General features: G+C 36.0%; 1 protein-coding gene across 2 annotated transcripts in view; it reads right to left on the bottom strand.

Moving 5' to 3' along the window:
• Window positions 1–2,769: 2,769 nt before the first annotated feature.
• Window positions 2,770–11,157, bottom strand: part of GASK1B (golgi associated kinase 1B) — a 69,434-nt gene continuing 61,046 nt past the window's right edge. For both annotated transcript variants that reach the window (XM_060178900.1, XM_007530386.3), the window contains one exon: window positions 2,770–5,930. In XM_060178900.1, the coding sequence (XP_060034883.1) occupies window positions 5,723–5,930 (208 nt within the window). In that variant the 3' untranslated portion in view covers window positions 2,770–5,722. The remainder of the gene's footprint in view (window positions 5,931–11,157) is intronic.

Raw genomic sequence — 11,157 nt, 5'->3', positions numbered from 1 at the left:
TTAAAAAAATACCATTTTAGGCAGTAGCCATCAAGAATAGATTAGAGATAAGAGTCAAAGTCACTGGAAATACAAAAATCTCTCGAGTTAAAATTTATTTCTGGACATTTCTCAAAAATGAATGCTACGTTCAACTTTTCCAACTAAAATAGGTCTTAAAAGTATAATTACAGATAGAATTAATAATTAACCAGTTAGAAGGCTAATTATTTAGTTCATCGATATTGTATAAGACAGAAAATGACACGTTATAGACTATGATTATCAAGCTTTTTAGGATGAAATGTTTCCTTGCAAATGCTACTCCCTGTCAATTCACAGGAAAACGTGGCCTAAAATTATCAACACACATGAATAAACCTTTGTAAACTCTTAAGGGTTTATTCTGACGAAGTTTTGATATAATTTTCTAAATCATTCTCAATGCCAGAGACAACTAGATAACTGTGTAAATTGGGGCATCTAATAACTTGCCTCATGTATCCTAGATTTATCATCCAGAAGAGTATAGGACAACAGGCAGATCACTCAGTGTCAGTCAGTTCTTAAATAACGTATTGATGTCTTGAAAGTTTGTTAGTTAAAAAGATTTTTAATGGTTATCAAGCCAAAGAAAGATATGTACCTTAGGCTGGCAAAAATAATAAATAATTCCAAGGGATAGCGTACTGCTTTGCCATGTGCATGACCCAGGCTAAAGTCAGGACCCCCACCTACACTGGAGAAATAATTGGTGCTGTGGTGTCTCTCTCTCTCTGACTCCTGTGTTTATCTAAAAAGTCATCCGGAGCTGTAAAGCTCTTTGTGATATCAAAAAATAAATAAAAATGAAAAAGACATAAAAAACCTTTCTGAAGGGGAGTCGGGCAGCAGTGCAGCGGGTTAAGTGCACGTGGCGCGAAGCACAAGGGCCAACATAACGATCCCGGTTTGAGCCCCCCACTCCCCACCTGCAGGGTGGTGGCTTCACAGGTGGTCAAGTAGGTCTGCAGGTGTCTCTCATTCTCTTCCCCTTTCTGTCTTCCCCTCCTCTCTCCATTTCTCTCTGTCCTATCCAACAATAGCGATATCAATAAAAACAACAATAAACTACAATAATAAAGAACAGCAAGGGCAACAAAAGGGAAAATATATATATATATATATATATATATATATATATATATAAACTTTCTGAAACCTGACCACTCTGTGATTAAAAGTTTATTATAATAAACTTTTAAAATTTTCAAAAAATAGGAAATTATGACTCATACATAAATAAGTACAAAATAAACACATCAGAAAATTGTATTCAAATATTAATGAACATGGTAACTACTAAGATGGTTAAACCATGTTGAAGATTATACCACAAGCTAAATATTTAGAGGCAATACTAGGATAAGATTGTGGGCCTCAATATAAAATTGGTTAACAACCACCACCATGTGGCTTGTATTTTCCAGTAATCAGAAAACACATTTCTACAAGATAAAAACCTACACGTTAACCTGTGTCCTATGATATTGGTAAACAGTCCATTCAACAGAGAAGCAAGGCAGTACTGCGCTGATTAATACTCAGGTTTTCTGCCTATGTCTAAGTTTCAGATAACTTTCATACAAGTCAAATTGTTTTTCATAAACTAAAATTGTCCTAAACATATTTAATTTAAAAAACTGTACCAAGAGAGATCTGAGCACCCCTCCACAATTTTATGCAACACTGATCAATTCCAGGGCCTCACACGTGTAAGACATGCACTTTATCACTGACTCACTTCTCCAGCCCCAATATTAAATTTTTAAGGAAAAAATCTTTATGCTTTTCTCATCTTTATTTGACCCATGAAAAGCTTTTATATTTTCAGAGTCATGCTCTGAGTCTTGGCTTGCACTGTGCCGAAATGAACATTAAAATTTTATGAGTCCATAAATGTATCTACATCTGTGTTATTTTATGTGTTGCCTATGAAATTATGTATATTTAAAGAGACTATAGAATTAGTAGAATAATACAAATTCAAGGAGTATAAATATTTTGAGGCTAAGTCTAAGAAATTTTATATTTCTGGGGGCAGGGCAGTAAGTAGTACACTGGTTTAATCACACATACTACAAAGCGCAGGACCAACACAAGGATCCCGGTTCAAGTCCCTGGCTCCCCACCTGCAGGGGGATCACTTCACAAGCAATGAAGCAGGTCTGCAGGTGCCTATCTTTCTCTCCCCCCCCCCCCCGTATTCCCCTCCTCTCTCAATTTCTCTCTGTCCTACCCAAGAACAACAAAAACAGCAACAACAACACTGGAAAAAAGATGGCCTTCAGGAGCAGTGGATTCCTAGTGCAGGCAATGAGCCCCAGCACAACTGTGGAGGCAAAAAAAAAAAAAAAAAAGGAAGAAAAAAGATTTTATATTTTAATGAGCTCACAAATGCCTAGTTAATTTAATAAATATGAATGCTATAAAGAAAACTTTAAATGTAATAGTAATATTTACACCAAGCAAAGAAAATGGAAGCAAAAACTAAATCTCCTATTATAGTTTATAATATTTAGTAACTAATTTGCTTACCACCTAAAATAATACTATTATGTATACCAAGAGAAAGCAAAATATCACTATTGATGTTATCAAATATATGCATAGTCAAACACTATCCAATAAAATTCTTGGTTTCCAAATTTTCCTTTTACCAAAAGGCAGCAAACATTCTTTCATACATTTGTAAAGTAAACCATATAAAAAAATTAAAACAAACTTATCTTTAACAAAAAGACACACATCTTTAATTTTCAATATTTTATTACATATTTTTAAGATATTTATTTTCATACCATCAGCTAGATGGGGATAAATCCCACTGAGATAAGCTTTTATATGTCTGCCAATGTAAAGTGTTTTATTTTAAATTGATTGAGTTATAAATAAACCATACAATATGTTTGTGTGAACCAAAATACAGCATAATCTGAGTGCATTTGACGAGATCGGGCGTGTTCAGGGTGGTATGGCCGTAGACCTGAGTCCATTTGAAATGCACAGAGTATTCTCATTTCCTCAACAGGAAAAAAGAAAAGACTTATTAGAATTAAACACCTGTCCTGCAACTATCCACTATTCAAAAAAAAATACATAGTGTATTATTCACTGATTACAAAACTGATTACAAAACAGAATGCATTATAAAAAAAAAAAAAATCCAAAGTGGTTAAAGTTAAATATGTACTCTGGAAATTTTCACTAAATATTAATCATCTTGGAATAACCAGAGGCAATACATTTTGACCCACAAATTACCCAAATTGAAACTGTCCCAAACTGAAACTGGTCACTCAGTTCATCAAATCTGAGTGTTAAAAAGCTGTGCTTGAATGTGAGTCGAGAGAAGTAATAGACAGACAAAACACTCCTTTCTCTCACTGGTCTCTCTTCTCACATACACACACTATTCCGGCATATTGTTCCTATAGATCTATATAAATCAGAATCTCCCAAGAGATTCTTTTAAAAATGTTTGTATTCATTACAATATTGAAGTAAATTGAAGTAAAATTGAAGCTTATATCTAAAGTAACTGGAATTCAGTGGAGGGTAGATAGCATAATGGTTATGCAAACAGTCTCTCATGCTGGGGCTCCAAAGTCCCAGGTTCAATCCCCTGAACCACCATACGCTAGAGCTGAACTGTGCTTTGGTTTCAAAAAAAAATTTTTTTAAGAAAGAAGCTGGAATTCAAACACAGATTTGTATAAAGATGACATATCACCCCAAAAAAGCATATAAATATTTCACCTTGCTTTAGCATGATGTGAGGAAATTTATCAAAGGTTTAATCAATGAAAAGTTTGAGTCTCCAAACTCCAGTTTGCAAATATTTTCATCAATATGCTGATTTGCACAAAAAAAAAGTTTTAAAAAAACCTGGAAAAGTCCAGACATGGCAAACAGAAGTAGAGACTCAAGAGGGCAGAAATAGTATGAACACATTGTACTTTGAAAGGGGTAGTTACTTTGGACCTTAGAGGAAAAAAAAGAAAGAAAATGTTCCAAAGCCCAGTTTATCCAAGGGTCAGTCAGTCAGTTCCTCAAATTTGAGTGTTAAAAAGTTGTGCTTGAATGTAAGTCGAGAGAAGTGATAATTAGATAGACAAAACACTCCTTTCTCTCACTGGTCCCTCTTCTCCCATACACACACTATTCTGGCATATTGTTCCTGTATAAATCCGAATCTCTCAAGAGATTCTTTTAAAAATGTTTGTATTCATTACAATATTTTAAAATAGATTTTTCATGATATTGTGTTACCATTGATCAGAATTCAGAAAATGGGGCACATTTAACCAACAATCTATTAAAATGAGAAAATGGAACTATAATACATACTATATATTAAATTATATTTTCAAATTTTGAGGAAGAGAAGTCAATAAACCAATCTTTAGGCAAGGAGTGAAGTATGTAGAGGTGGGAAGGTAATGATGATTTGCTCCACACGTGATACCTGTCATGTATGGAGTCATAAGGATCTTCAAAAGACACAGATTCAACACAAGCACTATGTTGCCACGTACCTACACTTAGTTGAAAAAAAAAAGGTTATCCAATAGGTTATCTTGTTGACCATAATTAAATCAATAAAAGGTAAATTTTAAAAAGAAAAGAAAGAAAAATAGGAAGAAGGAGTTTGAGGGAACTATTTAGAGTTATTTTTGTCCAATTTTCCATTTAACTTTGCATCATTACCACTGGAGAGAATTTAATCAAAATTACATTTTATTCTATGTTGTTCATGTTTCCTATATTAGAAAAAACAAGCCAATATATTTATCAAATATTAATATCTAGTCCTATTGTCAATATCTTGGCAATACCAATCAAATCAGATTAAATATAAACGTTAACAACAGATTGTAAGAACTCCACTACTGTTAATAATACACATAGAAATTATAATATATTCTTTGTAAAAAAATGACATTAGAAGATATCCCATAGATATGATATTAAATAGAAACCTATTTTATAACCGTTTAACTTCTACGCTATCAAATAAAGCCTGCACTAAATTTGATAAAGCAAAACTGTCTAGCATTCAAGTTGCCAAATTTAGTTTCAAATTTGACAAGAAGATAAATGTCAAAAAAAGGAATGAAAAACATGATTCTTGTTCAAAATCAGAGTGTCTGATCCTTTAACTAGAAAAAGAATGTATACTGGTTTTGTCAATAATCCACCATTTTTACTGAGCATCACTGTTTTCACAGATCACAGATCAAAGTGGGGCTGTCCCTGGATAACTCTGTTTTAAGTCAGTGAAAAAAGAGTATCAAGAGCCATTCCCATTAGTATTAGGTCAGATGGATCCAAGTGGCATATGAAGTGTTATTATTAAAGGAGTCAGTAGCTCTGGATTACACTGTTCTATTAAGTGGCATGGCAAATGCTTCAACGAAGCTTGCTAGAATAATGATTGGATCCATTCTGTAACTAGATGTTAAGACCCACATGACTTGACATTACAGAATAATATTAAAAGGTGTTTTTGAGCAATACATTATTTAAAAGCTTTAAGTCTGCTTACAGTACTCAAGCTGATCACATATACTTGGCCACATTTATATATTTTAAGTATTCATTTACACTGTTTCATTCATCTACTTGAGGTCTGTGTACCTGATTTGAAAAGAGAAAAGCATATACAGTATATGTCTAGTACTCTTGCCAAATGGTCATTTTGTTACTCATTCATAGGTAATACTCTGGCGCCATGTGCATTGATATAGGTGAGAAGAATTTTGGCTCTCTGTTCCACCACATCTATAAGTTTCTCAATCCCTTGTCTACCTCCTTGACTTTCCCAATAAACTTTATCAAGAAACAGAGACTGAAGAAGTTTCTGCCGCAAGTGCTGGCTCTTCAAAACAGAAATTGCAGATTCAGGAAACCTGAGAAGATAAAATATTACATACTCAGTAACTGCTTGGAAACATTACACCTTACCCAATTGCTCTGCCCTTCATTAATCTGCGTAAGTCACACCATGAAATAGCACCTTGAGAATCAAAGACATTTTTGTCACCGTCAAGTTGACACTTCCCTTAATAATAATATACTAGAACTGTTTCAAGAGACCTGAATTTTCTGACATACTAACATCTTTTTTAAGTTCATTACATGTAGAGAGTGATGCGCAGAATTTAAAAGGATTGTTAGCTTGACGAAAGTGCTTTTCTTAATCTAAAACTTCACATCACCCATAGAAACCACTTTAATCTGCCAAGCAGAGTAGTATCCTCATTAAGTGTCAATGTAGATTTTCATGCAAGAATAATTGAGAAGCAAAATGCTGACAATTTCTGTAAAGCACTCTTTCCAAGTAGAAGTTACGTGACTAACTTAATGTGAAAAAAAAAAAAATCCAAACTGAGAGAAACAAATTATCCATAATGCCCAATAAGGAAATGCCTTAGAGCAAGTTATATCAGGAATTGAGGGGGTTTTATTGAGCAACAATATTAAATTGTCTTCAAATAAATTTAGCAAAATTCAAGTTTTAAAATCAGTAAATTCCAAAGCAAATACCTTTCTGAAAAGCCTAAGGTCACTTTAGAAGTATTACTGCCACATTATCTAAACAGAGGGCACCTTGTGTTTTTTTATTTTATTTATAAAATGGAAACACTGACAAAATCATAGGATAATCACCACCAGAGCTCCATATCCCATCCCCTCCCCTGATAGCTTTCCTATTCTTTAACCCTGTGGGAGTATGGACCCAGGATCATTATGAAGTGCAGAAGGTGGGAGGTCTGGCTTCTGTAACTGCTTCCCTGCTGAACATGGGCATTGACAGGTTGATATATACTCCCAGCCTGTCTCTCTCTTTTCCTAGTGGCGCAGGGCTCTGAGGAAGCAGGGCTCCAGGACACATTGGTGGGGTCGTCTGTCCAGGGAAGTCTGGTTGGCATCATGCTAACATCTGGAACCTGGTAGTCCAGGCAAGACCGAGGCCCTCTATGTTTTTTTCTTTTTCCCTCCTTTCAGAAAGTATAAATCCAGGAGCTAGAACACATAGATTAAATGAATGAAGGACACAGTGAAATTTCTGACTCAAAATCATAAGTAATGTTTCGCTGAATCTCTAATTTGGCCTTTTCTAACTTCTATGAAAATGCTGATGGAGCAAAGTAAAAATAATGGAATCTCATACTAATTTTCAACCTAAACTCATTAAAAAATGAAAACAATAATGTATATTTGTTTAAATAGGGTCGTGCCAGAAGTTTCAAGCCTTCTAAGTACTTTCCAGATTTTAGAAAAGAGCAAGCTGGAGTTGGCACTCAGGCAGTTTTCATGTTAGGGAGGCAGTTACCCCAACATCTCTGATGCTACAGAAAGAAGTCAGAGACCTGGACACGCTGAATGAGCCCAGGAAAGCGTAGAATGAAATAATGCTATAAAAAACTTGGTTCAACAATTTATGTCCGTATAAAAAGCTTACACAGGGGGTCGGGCAGTGGCGCGGTGGGTTAAGCGCATGTGGCGCAAAGCGCAGGGACCGGAATAAGGATCCCAGTTCGAGCCCCTGGCTCCCCACCTGCAGGGGAGTCGCTTCACAGGCGGTGAAGCAGGTCTGCAGGTGTCTATCTTTCTCTCCCCTTCTCTGTCTTCCCCTCCTCTCTCCATTTCTCTCTGTCCTATCCAACAACGAATTGCGTCAACAAGGGCAATAATAATAACCATAACGAAGCTACAACAAGGGCAACAAAAGGGGGAAAAAAAATGGCCTCCAGGAGTGGTGGATTCATGGTGCAGGCACCGAGCCCAGCAATAACCCTGGAGGAGGGAAAAAAAAAAAAAAAGCTTACACAAAGATGATTATAGCAGATTTATCCAAATGTGTGACTATTTTGAGGTAGTCAAGATGTCCTTCAGTAGGTGAATGGACATATAAGGGCACTATACCCAGAACTGAAGTTATTATTGAGCACTAAAAGGAAGGGTGTTCTTAAGTCATGAAAAAACATGGAGAGAACATAAACGCATATTTATATGTGAAAGAAGTTAATCTAAAATGGCTACATACGAAACTCTAGAATAAAAGTCCAAACTGAGAGATGATAAAAAGAATCAATTGGTGACCTCACTGATGTACCCTGAAATCCAACCTCTCCAGAGCCCTGCATCACTAAGGAAAGACAGAAATAGTCTGGGGGTATGGATTGACCTGCCAAGGCCCATGCCCAGCAGAGAAGCAATTACAGAGGCCAGACCTTCCACCTTCTGCACCCCGTAATGATTGTGGGTCCATACTCCCAGAGGGATAAAAGAAAAGGAAAACTTCCAGTAAAGGAAAGGGGAGGGGAAAGGAGGGGAGGGGAAGGGAGGGGAAACTCTGGTGGTGGGAATTGTGTGGATTTATACCCCTCATATCCTACGATTTTGATCATTATTACATCAATCAAAAAAATTAAAAAATCAGTTAGTTGGTGGTCAAGGGCCAGACAGTGGTGTACATGGTTGAGCACACAAGTTATGTGAAAAGATCTAGGTTTAACTCCGGTCCCCACCTGAAGGTGATGACTTTATAACCAAGCAGTGAAGCACTTCAGGTGTCTCTTTTCCTCTCCCTCTCTATCTCAAATCTTTATTTTGATTTTTCTCTATTTCTATCCAATAAAATAAAATAAAGCAACGGTGGTCAAGTTTAGAGATGAACAGGAATGTACAAAGGATTTTAAAGGAAACACAAGTATTCTGTATGACATTATAATGGTAAATGCGTGTCATTATACATATGTGAAAACTCATAAAATGTACAACTCAAGTAATAGGCCGATAAGTAATATAAGAACCATTCATTGACTATAGCAAAGAAAGGTATGACCATGGCTGAGCTCATTGGTGTTGGGAAAAATTAAGTAAGGGCATAAGGGGCCTGAGATATCCAAGCATCTTCCATCCAGTTTCGTTCTGATATACTGCTCACAGAAGTAAACTATTGGCCCAGTGAAATATATCACTTCAATGTGCTGATTTGTCATGTTGTCACCTAGGTTTGAGTCTGTCCTCTACCATATTTAAGAAAGCTTTGGTGCTATGACACCTCTTTCTCCCTCTCCCTCTCTTTGTCACTGTATCTGTCTCTCTCTCTTCATCTCTCTCTTCCCCCATACCAACTTTTGTCTCTGTCTAAAAAAAAAAAAAAAAAAGCAATCTTTTAAAAAGTTGGTCATTAACCGTAGATGACTTAAGGAAGACAATTCTTTTTTTTTTTTTTCCTCCAGGGTTATTGCTGGGGCTTGGTGCCTGCACCACAAATCCTCTGCTCCTGGAAGCCATTTTTTCCCTTTTGTTACCCTGGTTGTTTCACCATTGTTGTCTTTATTATTATTATTATTGATAGCATTGCTGTTGGATAGGACAGAGAGAAATGGAGAGAGGAGGGGAAGACAGAGAGGGGGAGAGAAAGACAGACACCTGCAGACTTGCTTCACCGCCTGTGAAGCAACTCCCCTGCAAGTGGCGGGGGAGCTGGGGGCTCGAGCTGAGGGCTCGAACCGGGATCCTTCCGCAGGTCTTTGCACTACGCCCAACCCCTGAGGAAGACTATTCTTATTCTATTCTTCTCTCCTCAAATCTCCCAACTTCTCTGACTACACAAATATCATGGAAAATTTTTATAACAGCCAAAAAATAAATAAAACACAAGAGTGTAGGCCTACCTGTTCACTGAACAACACAAAGGCTCTTCTGAAAATGATAGTGATAAAATGGAAACATTTATACATATATAGATAGAGATATATGAGATGTCCATTAAAACCCTAAACCCCAAAGACAATAAAATCTTCTATATAATTATTATAACTTCAAAAATAAAATCACTTAGGTCCCAGAAGATGTGTACCATTTAATTTAGTGGCTGAAGTATTAAATATTCTTGCTACATGATATATTCATAAATTCATAATTTATAATTATTCCATGACCCTTCAACTAATTTAGTCGCAGTCGATTGTATTAGGTAAAACTGTGAATCTCTTTAGTGATTAATCCTTTCCATAAAGGTAACTCAAAAAATAACGTATCATTGCACAACACTGGTTAAGAGAAATATTCCATGCATGCATAGATCTGGGCTAACAAAGTCTTCATTTCTGCTCTTCAGCTTGTGAATTACATATTCAAAGAAGATTTAACTTTAAACCCATTACTTCTCATAATGCACTTAATTTCTTGTAAAGGATAAATAAAATTGTATTCATCTTTATGTCAATGTAATGATTGGCTGAGCTGTATTCTCTAGGAACTCTTAATTTTAAGAGGGAAATTAATGATCAAAGAAAACACCATAAAATGAACTCAGAAAGGATGCTCTCAGTATGTAATTTCTTTATATTTTATTTATGACTCATAGAAAAAAGAATCTGCCACATATTCTATCTCTAATCCACAAGGAAATGTGAATAGTATATATTAGTGGGGCAAGACTTGGCAAAAAAAACTGTTGAAATTAGGGCTCATAAATCTCTCACAGGAATACTACCAGCTCTAGAACTGGAAGTTCATAAAATTCAAACTACCCCATTCATGGGTACTTAGAAAGTACTATTGAAACATGCCTTACAGTATTAGCAGAAAGACTAATCATAACAAACACAAGGGATGTCACAAAACCTACTGAATTTGGGGAGATCTGTGTACTATCCTGTTTTAGATTTACGCATGTACATTCTGTCCATCTTAGCCTCGTCATAATAGGTGGTTAGCCATTTTGCTAAGACACTCTCTACTGCTGAGTCACAAATACATTCTAATATCTAAGCCAGCCTAATTTCTTTTTTGGGGGGTGGGGTGGAGCTGGGGTGGGATGGAGAGGTGGCTGTATTTATTGATATAATAATAATAGGTGGGAATTCCATTAGGTTTTTTTTTTCAGTTCTGTCCAACTGAACCCCCCCCCCTTTTTTTTGCTTTTCTTTTTATTTTTTCACCACTCTCACCACCAAAGGTCTGTGTCCTTATCTCCAATCCCATGGATTCTCCCACAGTCTTAGAAATTGGTTGACATTTTGCTTTTGTTCACATTGATATACTCAATTCTCTATTTTCCACATCTGAGTGAGACCATTCTGTAGTTGTCCTTCACCTCCTTACTTGCTTCACTAA

Source organism: Erinaceus europaeus, chromosome 19 (assembly GCF_950295315.1).
Source record: "Erinaceus europaeus chromosome 19, mEriEur2.1, whole genome shotgun sequence".
Lineage (NCBI taxonomy): Eukaryota > Metazoa > Chordata > Mammalia > Eulipotyphla > Erinaceidae > Erinaceus > Erinaceus europaeus.
This window is presented reverse-complemented; position numbering and strand designations above follow the sequence as displayed.